This window comes from Cicer arietinum, chromosome 8 (genome assembly GCF_000331145.2).
Source record: "Cicer arietinum cultivar CDC Frontier isolate Library 1 chromosome 8, Cicar.CDCFrontier_v2.0, whole genome shotgun sequence".
In the NCBI taxonomy this organism is placed as follows: domain Eukaryota; kingdom Viridiplantae; phylum Streptophyta; class Magnoliopsida; order Fabales; family Fabaceae; genus Cicer; species Cicer arietinum.
This window is the reverse complement of record NC_021167.2, coordinates 12,222,270-12,234,982: the sequence shown is the minus strand read 5'-3', so window position 1 is coordinate 12,234,982 and position 12,713 is coordinate 12,222,270. Positions and strand designations below refer to the sequence as shown.

General features: G+C 32.4%; 1 protein-coding gene across 1 annotated transcript in view; it reads left to right on the top strand.

Annotated features, from left to right (window-relative positions):
- LOC101500329 (threonine synthase 1, chloroplastic-like) overlaps window positions 1-12,102 on the top strand; it is a 13,307-nt gene extending 1,205 nt beyond the window's left edge. Inside the window, exon 2 of the mRNA XM_073364572.1 lies at window positions 11,623-12,102. Within this exon, the coding sequence (XP_073220673.1) occupies window positions 11,623-12,102 (480 nt within the window). The remainder of the gene's footprint in view (window positions 1-11,622) is intronic.
- The last annotated feature ends 611 nt before the right edge of the window (window positions 12,103-12,713 follow it).

The window sequence follows — 12,713 nt, the reverse complement described above, 5'->3', positions numbered from 1 at the left end:
CGAAATAACTCATATTCTTGTGATAGTGTGTTGAGTTTGGATCTTTTTACCTCAATGGTGCCTTCATGAGTTATTTCCAGCGTATCCCATATTTCTTTTGCTGTTTTACAGTGAGATATGCGGAAAAACTCATCCATTCCTAGTGCAGATTGTAATATATTCTTAGCCTTTTTATCGAAACGCACTTTTCTTTTATCCTCATCAGTCCAAGAATTTTTTATCTTTATTTCTTCTTTGTTATTGATGACAGTTTTTGGAATGTGAGGACCATTTTCAACTGCATCCCATATGTCATCTCCTTGTGCTTCAAGATATGCTTGCATACGTATTTTCCAGAAATCGTAGTGCTCTCCAACAAAACATGGTGGCTTGGTACCGCTACCACCATCTCTAAAAATAGGTTGTGCGGAAGCCATGTATATTTGATCGAGGAGTAAGTTACCTTAACCCGCTCTGATTCCAATTGTAAGTATAGAAGTGCGCCTAAGAGTGAGGGTGAGTTAGGTGTTTAGAAATTTTCTTTTTTTTTTTAGAGATTTAGTGTTTGATTTTTCTGATTTAAGATAGTGTATGGAAAAGATAAATGGTAGAAAAATAAAGAACACAAAGATATTATCCTGGTTCCCCTTATCACCAAGGGTACATCCAGTCCTCTTGCACACCACAAGAGATTTTCCACTATTGTTAGAATAAGTACAAGTCCCACCCTAGGACCTTTCTTACAAACTCCTAATAATCACCCTAAGATAGAACACCACTATCTTAGTTTACAAAACTTGAAGAAAGAACACCACTTTCCTCAATTTACAACACTTGAAGAAAGTATACCACTTTCTTCAATTTACAACACTTGAATGGTTTAGCAATATGGATTTTGACTTAGATCAATATGATATAATAGGTGATGTACAATGATAACAATCCAATACAATTTCAAGTACACTAGAGAACTTTTCTCAATGATATGAAAATGTAAAATCTGTACTTGAAATATAAAAGTGAAACTTTGAATAAATCAAAACATTTTAGAAACTTTGTTCAAAGTTTGTTCAAGGTTTGGTTGTAGGATTGGTTGTCGTTTGATCTGAAGTTATGGGGTATTTATACTCCATAAACATCTCTTCAGATTCGTGGCCATTGATCCAAGAGGTTTGATGAAAGAATACAATGATTTGGAGCCATTCCAGATCTGAAAAATTGTATTGCTTCCAGTTGTATTCGAATACAGGATGTGTGTATTCGAATACATATCTTTGTAACGTTCAAAAATATTCCAAAATTACACCTTGTATTCGAATACACATGTGTGTAGTCGAATACAGATTAGTGAAAATTTGCCACTGACTTACTTTGTATTCGACTACAGAAGGTTGTAGTCGAATACAGATATGAGGATTTTGGCCACTGACTTGATGTGTATTCGACTACACATAGTCGTAGTCGAATACAACTTTGAGATTTTTGCTTCTGATTTGCTTTGTATTCGAATACGGGATGCTGTATTCGAATACACTTATGTATTTTGTCTAAAATATTATTTTCAAACGTTATTTATATATTTTTACTTTTTGAAAATCCTTTTGAGGCATATGCTAAAATGAAAGGTTCTCATGTGCATTTGAAATATACGAATATTAGATTGCATCATGTACCTTTACATTATAAAACTTCTAGCATATTTGACCATAGTTGTCTTTGATGTTTGACTTCTTTTTGAGCTTGCAACTTGATCACTTTCCTTGGTCTTTGTCTTCATCAAAAACATGTATTTTACAGATGTTTTGGTCATAACTTTTTCTCTAGACTTCATTTTTGAGTGATTATTGATATTCTTAAACGTAGATTGATCAATTACCTTCAATTTGAGCATAAACTTCATTGTGCATTGATGCTTAAAATTTAGTTTTGCTAAATTGCACTAATTATGGACTTAATTTGAAAAATAAAAATTATATTTATAAATTTTGGCATTATAAACTTTTCAAAGAATACCCGTTTACTCAATTCAAGTACTCTTGTCCAGTGACGCAACAATTGGACCCATTTTAGCCTAATTTTGGTGTTGTTATGGGAAAACATATTCTAATTATGTTATTTGATTTTCCTTTTTACATTAAGCAATTAGTATGATGTATTGGAGTTAAGAATAGATGTTGCCGCATGATTGAGTGATCTTTTATTTTATATTAATTAAAAGTATAAGAATTTGTAAGGTTAAATGTGTACTAATTTTAATGTATTCATTAATAGGTGATGTTGTCATTCAAGGGCATGTTATATATATGTACGAAGGTGTTGGAAAACACAAAAAATAATGATTGAATTGCGTTGACAATTTTGAAAAATTAATTCATTTGGTAAACTATAATGTGTTCTTTACCAATTTAACTTTGATTAGAAAATAACTTTTGTAAACTAAAATGTGTTCTTTACCAATATATTCAACTTTGATTGGAAAATAATTTAAATATTAATTGAAGTTGAACCATAAAGAACTAATGAAATTAAAGAGATGAAAGATACATCTAATAGCAAACTATTATTATTTATTCTGTCTCTTCAAGTTTTGAGTATTCTTCGACTGCTTCGCTAGGCTATACCACTAAAAATATTTATACTCTTCTCAACCTTCTAGCAACATGTCGTTAAAGATTACAAGTATTCTACACCTCTTAAGGTACTTCTTTAGAGTTAAAGAGTTGTTGTCACTATTGAGTTTTTTTACATCGAATTAAGTTTACATCTAAATTGACACAAAATTTGTTTAAAGATTCTAACTCTCATAGAGATAATATTACAAGTCAACCTTATATCAATTCAAGTGTATGAGGCAACTTGAAGATTATATTCGTTGGAAATAGAGTGATTGAGTACTTTGACACTTTACAATAATATAGTGAGCTGCTAAGAGAGATGTACTATTCAAGGATGTATTGTACTATTTAGAGAAATTACTTTTCTTGATGCTTCGACCAAAATATTGTTTTTCATTCAGATGATTAAATGATTTCTTTGATTGATTATTCAAAGGCATTGATATTTTTTAGATGAAGACTTTATTTGAGGATTATATCATTCAAATTTCATTGACTATTCTTTTGATTGATGGTTAACTTTTTGTTGAGGTAGATGATCATTGATGTGCTCTTCGTTTTATGATTAGACAAACAAATGTTGACTTTTCACCTAACGACTTCTAATTGTTGGCTATAAGTGTAAGTTATTAGATGTCCGTTACAAAGTTCTTGTTCACGTTACTTCAGTGATTCTTCTGTTGTGGCCAAATGAAGATTCATTTTATACTATACTCAAAGACCTTCTTTAATGAACCAATATCCACCATACAACTTAATCTAGAATGTCACTTGCTTTGATCAAATGTTTTTAAATTTATATATTATGACTCACTCTATTAATAAACATAATTAATTGTTTAGTAGGTTATAATATTCTTTGTGTTCATTCAACTGAATAACACTCATATTATTATTTCTAACTTACTCATAATTTATGTTACTTTAAAATAGATAGTCATTAACATATATTTTATCTTGTTAACTTAATCTGCATACTTGACAAACATAGTTATGTGATAATTGTTCTATTGTTTTTTATATCATCAAACATCAATCAACTGATTATAGTTAAATCAATCTTATATGTACAATGTTTACTTGTACGTATTCAATAGATGTATAAATAAGGTGAGAAGTATAAGATTCATTCTAACTATATGAATTTTCCATCTATATACAATAGAATGGGTCAGCGAGAGTAAGAGAGTCATCCCTTATGGACTTAATCGTGTCAAATCTTACCAAAATAAAGTTACTAACAAGATGATGGTATTAGATAAAACTAATATAGTTTTTATGACATATATGTTTGGTAGAGTTTAAGGAATTAGATTACACACGTCTAGTGACTTAAATTTTTAGAAAGAATTAAGACTAGAGATAGATGAGGTAATTTAATGTAGCGATTTATTGAATTAGACTGTTAGTTTATTTGGTTCCATCTCTTGGGACACTGCAAATGTGTAATCTCATCCCACGTTTAAATTTTTTACAGGTAAAAAGACTTAGATCAAGAGTCGGAGAATGATATTTATGTTCTAGTTTAGTTAAATTTTCTAAGTTGTTTCAAACTGTAACACCCCGTTTTTCAAAGCGAGGGTATATTTTTTTTTTCTAAAAGTAATTAAAAACGAACAAAGAAATAAATCAGGAAATGCTTTTGGATAAATAATTGAGTCATTATAATTTACAAGCAGCGGAAAAGTTTCTCCAATTACAAATCCAAAACATTTCTACATAAACATCAAATGGTACATGGAACCCATTCAAAGATGATATAAAACTGATAATATTTGTATAAGTACAGTTTTCCAAAACTAAAATACTCCAAACCAAAAAGAAGGACCCCTAGTCCCTATACATCATCCTAATCTGATCATCCTACCAAAAACTATACACCCTGAGTAATCTCCACGCGCCCCGTGAGATCCTCCTAACACAACCGCAGTCAAGCATTCCCATCTCCATCCCTGTCCGTAGGGTACGAACCAGTAGGGTCGTCCTGACTCTCATCTGAGGGCAAAGCCCAGATTTCCACAATAGTGTAAAGGGTCACCAACCAGAAAATAACAGATAACACATAGCAATTAAGTTTTTGAATGCTCAAAACAACTTTTTAACTAAGCATGCACCTTAACAGGATTTTCAATGTGCGAAAAGTTCATACATTACATTGCCAATGAAAATGAAGGTAAAATGCAGTTCTCGATCTCCTAATTAACACATGATAAAACAAAACATGGATAGATTCATGAGCAATTAATCATACAACTAAAAATGAGGATTTTCACTGAGCCAATCGATTGGGCAATCGATTGGGGTGAAGATTTTTAATGAAAACAGAATCCTGGGCTGAATTCAATCGATTGGTAAATCGATTGATTGGTTCCTGAGCCCCTGGTTTCGAGCCAATCGATTTCCTAATCGATTTGGTGAGGGATTCTTAATGAAAACAGAATCCTGGGCTGAATTCAATCGATTGGTAAATCGATTGATTGGTTCCTGAGCCCCTGACTTAAGGCCTAATCGATTGGGCAATCGATTTCGAAAGGGATTTTAAAAAGGCTGATTTACAAAATCGATTGGCTAATCGATTTTGTGAATTGGCCAAGTCCCTGTTTACCCATCCAATCGATTGGGAAATCGATTTCCCTGATCAGTTTTCCAAAAATTCATGAATTAACCTAAGTCATTCCTAATCAAGTTCACCACTTAACACTTAGCAATTTCTACGCGATTACTACGACACACAAAGGTTCGATAACCATCATACTCACACACAATACACAACACATAGCACTTAACACCTTCATCTCAGTTATCACGATAAATCAAAATTCGAATCACTCAATCATAAACTCAAATCAAACATGACTCGCGTGCCAGGCACCCTAATGCAATGCGTATATGCCAAAATGCATGGACTCGGAATTCCAAACCAAAACCCTCCTCGAAGGGCCGTAAATCATAATTGTACCGCCTATCGCAGGCCAAAGTACCAATTACCGAGGTGCCACCTATCACGGGTCAGCACGATTTACTAAAATGCGTAAATCATAAACGTACCACCTATCACGGGTCAGTACAGTTTACCGAGGTGTCACCTATCACGGGTCAACACGATTTACTAAAAGAAAAAGCGGGAATCGTAAATGTACCACCTATCACGGGTCAGTACAGTTACCATGGTGTCACCTATCACGGGTCAACACGATTTACTAAAATATAAATCGCAAACGTACAACCTATCACGGGTCCGTACAGTTTACCAAGGTGCCACCTATCACGGGTCAGCACAATTCACCAAAAATGTAAATCGTAAATGTACCACCTATCACGGGTCAGTACAGTTACCATGGTGTCACCTATCACGGGTCAACACGATTTACTAAAATGTAAATCGCAAACGTACAACCTATCACGGGTCCGTACAGTTTACCAAGGTGTCACCTATCACGGGTCGACACAATTTACCAAATGAAATGCATGAGCATACACAGACTCCATTCACAACAATCGTTAAGCAAATGCAGATATTAAAAGATTCCCCATTTTTAATACCCATTTAACTTAAACGACTTTCAAACAACATTAATTAAATAAGTCATTAAGAGATTCCCCGTTCTTAATACCGATTTAACTTAATGATTTTCAAAACAAAACGTTAAGCAAACAGTCATATTAAGAGATTCCCCATTCTTAATATACTTTTGACTTAAACGGTTTTCTCGCAAAACATTCAGTAAACGAGTCATTAAGAGATTCCCCATTCTTAATACTCATTTACCGAAACGATTTTCAAAAACGATAGTTAAGTAACCGAGACATTAAGAGATTCCCCATTCTCAACGCCCAGTTAACTTAAACATTTTCCTCAAATACACATTAAGTAAACCGAGGTATTAAAAGATTCCCCATTTTTAATACTCGTTTAACTCTAATGGTTTTCAAATTCCACAGAAACAAATTCAAACATACTTTCACATTCAAACCATAATTCACAACAACCACACCAATTAACAAACATCAAGTACGAACACACCAAATACAACGAACACAAATCACGCAACATAACACCCAGATACATCCAATTTCATTTACCACGAAACATTCATCACTATAAACAAAACCTAACTCTTAGGGTTTTACCCGTAACGCACTAGTTTGGTTTTTCCCCAAATCGACACATTTAACCCTAACAATTTCCTTCCCACACAACTACAGATAAGTCCCTAATGCAAGCTAGAAGTTTGGAAGGAGCCCTTACCTCAAAGTTAGCTTTATCGAGTGTTTCCGGTTCCGCGAGAAATTCCGGTAAAATCTCCGCTCGCAACGCCGCTTCCAAGTTAGTGCACTAGCACCGTAGCACGGAGGTGAGCAACTTTCCCTTCTATCTCTTCGAGGAATGAGGTTTGGATCTAGGAGAAACGGAGGGGTTTGTGTTTGGATCTCAAAAACCGTTTTTCTTCGTTTTCGAATCAAAGAGGAAGAGTGGAGTTACGAAAACCTTGGTCTAACCCTCACCCAACCTTGGGTCACTAGCTTTGAAGAAAAGGAAGCAACGAAAACGAGAAATGGAGAAGGATGGAATTTTGGGTTTCACGGTTGGTTGTCTGGGGAAGGAGATGGAAAATTTGGGATTTTCCTTCCTTTCTATTTCTTTCCTTTGTTTTTCCTTTCTTCCTTTTTCCTTCCTTCCTTTATATACTATTTTCTTTTCCTTTTCCTTCCTTCTAGTTTTCCTTTCTTTTTCCCTCCAAGCAAACATATATATATATAATAAATATAACTTAACAAATATATCAAAATCTAGATATTTATTAAATTACCGTTTCACCCGAAACGCCTTAAATTAACCATGAAGTATTTACCGCAGTTAAATTCAATTTATTTATCGACGAGAAATTCTAATTGGCATCGAAATATCTTTTTGATTATAAAACTCCAAAATATTATTAACTTTGGCTTAAAAGCCTCCGAGCCAAAATCCAAAATATACCAAAAATACATAAAAGGGTACTTTAAAATTATGGGTCTTACACAAACCATGAATGTGCTATGTACTTTATTTCGCTCTCTATTTTGATGGATTAATATGTATTTGAATACATCTATATCAGTGGCGAAGCTTGACTGAAAAGTTTGGGGTGGCCGACGTAAAAATATAACGTATAAATTAAATATATAAATAGTATTAGATAGCAAAAAAATTAAGTTGTAATAAACAAAAACTGAAATATCAAATAATTTAACTATTTAACTACATGACTTAAGAATACCTTAAAGTAATACTCTACGCTATTTAATTAACTTGACGTTATCAATAATAGACTCATAACTGATACTTGCAACAATTTCCCTTTCAATATAAACCGACATGCTATCTGTCAAAAAGTCAGCTTCCATCTTGTTTCTTCACCTATATTTAATAATTTTCATTGTTGAAAAAGATCTTTCAGTTGTGGTAGTAGAAACCGAAAGAGTCATGATAAGACGAACACACTCAAACACCTTATATGCAACAAAGAAACACAAACTATTTGTATGAACAAGAAATCAAACACCTTATATGCAATAAGAAAACTATAAAAAGAATAAAAAAATCAGCACTAACATATAATTTGAAACAAACAAAAACTCCAAACAAACAAAACTCCAAATCAGAACTCCAAACTCCAAAACAAAACTCTAAACATCATTTATGATGATAAACAAAAATACGAAATTGAAATTCGAACCTTTTGAGTTTTGACGAACGGCCAAGGCGGAGGCAAGCAGAGGCGAGGCGGCAAGTAGAGGAGCGACTGAGCGACGTGGTCTGGAGGCAGAGGCGACGATCATATCTGGAGGCAAAACGACACGATATGAGCGACTGAACGATGAACGACCAAGGGGGAGGCGATACGGAGGCAAAGGTGGATCGCAAGTTCGTGAATCTGGAGACTAGATCAAGAGAAAGAGAGGAAGGATGGAGACTAGATCACATGTTGGGGTGGACATTGGGCTGGTTCGAGTGGGTTCAGGCTCAAAAACAACAACCGGCCCAAATTACGGGTGATTGAAACAGACACAATGCAGTTCGTCCATTGACTCAGTTTGGACGGGTACGGGGTTCACAGGTTTTCGGGTAAAACAGATGAGTTAATTCAGTTTGGGCCATCATTGAGCCATTCAAAATATCCGACCCAATTGGGTTTTCTTTTTCTATGATTCCCAATTTTTGGGCCATTTTTTTTACCCATTTTGAAGGCAATTATTACACCCATTTGATAAGCGTTGAATTTTTTTGTTCATTCTTTTTGTTCATTTAAACATATTTGCTATTTTTCTATTATTGGGTTCTCCAGTCCAATTTGGTCATTATATATGAATCAGCTACAAATTCAAATTTTCAGATGTTATTAAGCGTACAACAATCACCTAGTTTTTCATATGACAAATCAATAAATATTACAGGGATGGAATTATAATTCCCTTTCAAATGACTATGATAATATTACAAATCAATACAAATTAAAGGGATGAAATTGTAATTTCTATCAATTTGTTGAATCAATTTTGTTGATTTTTGATGTCCAACCTGAGAAACAAATAACAAATGTTAGTCTATAATTATTAATTATGAGAGTATAAAATAAAAATAATCAAGCTATGCTTTTCTAAACATATTGTCGTGCTTTTCTAAACATATCATCTTCTAATATATCATCTTGTTTTTCTCTTCCATGCTCATAAAAACCTAATATTAACTAAAATCTTTTAAAATATATACACATATAAATGGAAAATAAAACCTTTAAAAACCATAGAAAATAAAACTTCAAAAAACCCCTAAACACATTTATTTAACCCAACTTAACAATAATGTAAAGAAACCATAAAATACCCAAAAGGAAAAACTTTCCAAAATCCTAGAAGATCTGTTATCTAATAAACTTTCAGAAATCAATCCCCAAAACAAAAATAAAACTTCAACACATAAATCATGACACGCTTAGTAGATTCATTACTTTAATATAGATGAGAAAAAAATAAATTTATTTAATCAAACTCAAATCATATGAGAATTGAAAAATCTAACAAAAAACTTGTGCTTCAAGATCATTAAAATCAAAACAAGAACTCATATCATATCATGTTGCATGTACCTATGTGCATATGTGAAACATCTTTTCTCCATTTACAGTTGACGAGAAGAAAAAGGAAAAAAGAAAGAGGGTATTAACGTCGACGGAACCGGTGGCTAAGTTTTTGTTTAGTTAGAAACAGAAATGATGGTGGTAGGTTGAGGCTTTGCACATGAGGAACCAGTGGTGATGGCTTCAAAACAGAAACAGTGGAGGTGGTGGTGGCTTCGAAGAAGAAACAATAGAGGTGGTGACAGATTATTGCAGAAGGGTGAGTTGAGCCGTTAGGGTATGAGTTAGAGTGATGAGATGAAAATATTAGGGTTTCTTGTTAGTGAGAGTAAAAATGAAGACTAAAGGCTTTTTTTAGTTAGATGAGTTACTGGATTTGGAGCTCTTTTACTAAAGGCCTTTTTTATCCTCTCAGATATATTTTTTTTATAATTTGAGTCGGACGTTCGGGTACCCGCTGTCCAAAAATTCTTAACTGACCATACTCGTTATAAATCACGTGAACCCATTTTTATTTACTCGCGGACCCGTCTACCCACTTTTGACCCATCCGTTATAAAAATTGAACTACAGGCTGTTCGGTTTAATCCGGACCGCGGGTGGTTGTGGGTGGTTGTGCACCTATAATTACAACTAACATATTTGGATGAATAAAAATAATACTTATTTCTAATAAGTTATTGACAACATAGGCCTTGGCCAAGTCAAGAATAGTAGCCCCCAAGTTGTGGTCCACCTGGTGGAGCAATGACTTTGCTGGACCTTGTTGTTAGGCTCTGAGACGCATTGATATCACTTGATGACATTAAGGACTTGAATTTTGAATTTTCCATTTGACACGTGGAGGGCTAGGAGTAGGGTACATGAGCTCTAGGATAAAATTCGGGTTTGATCATGTATTTTTTATGGATCAATATAAAAGAATCTTTCACCATCTGGAGTGTAATTCCTCTGTATTACGTCAAATCTTTTAGTGTGTTCATGTTCTATTTTCAAATATATTTTGTACTTAATACGGTTTTAACTTATTTCATAAAACTCAATTTTATGCAAGCTGAAAGTATTTGTTGGATCTAAATAGCTTGATTAAGTTATTTTTAAACTCTCTTAAAAAAATTCTAACAACATTTTATTCTATTTTGGGATATCTGATTAATTTTATCCAACACTAAAACTTTGTTTTGAAAAAAAAATTTAAATAGTGAGATTTTGTGATTGAGTTTATATATTTTAGATTTAAAAATATTAAATAAAAATATTTTAAAGGGTTTGTTACTTGTTTTCTACTCTCGTAAAATTATTAGAATATTAGTGGTGGTTAAATTTAGAACTAGATATAATTATTGAAATTATTTAAGTTTAAATATGATTTTTATCTTTGTAAATATGCTTCATTTTAATTTTATTTTTTAATATATTTTTTATTTATTTATACTCTTGTAACTTCTAAAGAGTTTTAAAAAAGTCATTTATGAATATTTTTTTAGTAAAAAGAAAAAATAGTGATATGATTAATTTTGGATGAAGTGGCACACGGTGATCTGTAATTGTTGTTGACAAGACAATATTTAATATTTAAAATTAAAATTCATTATATTAACTCATTTAATTATTTTATTAAAAATATTAAAACTAATTAATTAATCAATTAATTAATTAGCCAAGTAAATAATAAAAACTTATTCATCTTCATCTTCAATCTTAATTTATCCATCTTCAAATCACAAATTTTCATATATGATCCAAACCCTAAAAATTATAAATCTCTCATTTTTCTTACACCACACCAATTATGAACATGTTTATCTTCATGTACTTTGGCTACGGCCTCCTATTACGATCTTAGTCTCTATTATCCTTTTCTTTTTTTCATCAAAGTTGTTGTAATTTGTCTCCTAAAAATATAGGGGGTTCTATCTGAGATTCACCCCGACGATATTGTTAGGGCTTTCAAAGTCAATTCTAATCTTTTTTGGGCTGAACATTTTGACAAACAGTTTGTAGGCATGGACGATCTTTGGGTTAAACACTGTGGTATAAGCCATACCGGAAGTTTCAAAGATATAGGAATGATGGTTCTCATTAGTCAAGTTAACCGTCTCCAAAAAATGAACCGTCCGTTAGTCGGTGTCGGTTGTGCTTCTACTGGTGACACGTCAGCAGCACCTTCTGCTTATTGCGCTTCCACAGGAATTCCTTCCATGTTTTTCCTCCTGGCGAACAAAATATCGACATCACAATTGATTCAACCGGTTTCCAACGGTTCTTTGGTTCTCAACATCGACATCGATTTTGACGGTTGTATGAAGCTTATCAGAGAAATAACTTCCGAACTACCAATTTATTTAGCGAATTCGTTGAACAGTCTGAGAAAAATGAGATATTAGAATTTTTAAGGTTTGTATCAGATATGAGAATTTGTGATTTAAAAATGAAGAAATTAGGATTGAAGATGAAATTTATTGAGTTTTTATTAAAAAAAATTGGGGTGGAAGATCAAGATTATTGAGTTTTTATTATTTAATTGGTTTATTAATTAATTAATTTTAAATTTTTAATTAAATGATTAAATGTGTTAATAAAATGAAATTTAATTTTAAATATTAAATATTGTTTAGTCAACAACAATTACACGATAACAATGTGTCACTTCGTCCAAAATTAGTCACGATACAATTTTTTATTAAAAAAGATTCATAAAGGCCTTTTTTAAAACTTATTAGAATTTGCAAGAGTGTAAATCAAAGAAAAAAAATTACATGGACTAAAATCGAAAAGAAACATATTTGCAATGATCAAAAATATTTTTAAACCAATTATTTAAGTCAATATATAATTCATTCACTGCCACTACCAATTGAGACGAACTTCGTTTTTGATAAAATTTTAAATGTGTTTTCTTGGGATAAATAGTGAATTTTGTGATTGATTTTATATATTTTGGATTTAAAGGATGTGTTACTTGTTTTCAACTCTTGTAAAATTTTAGTGGTATTTA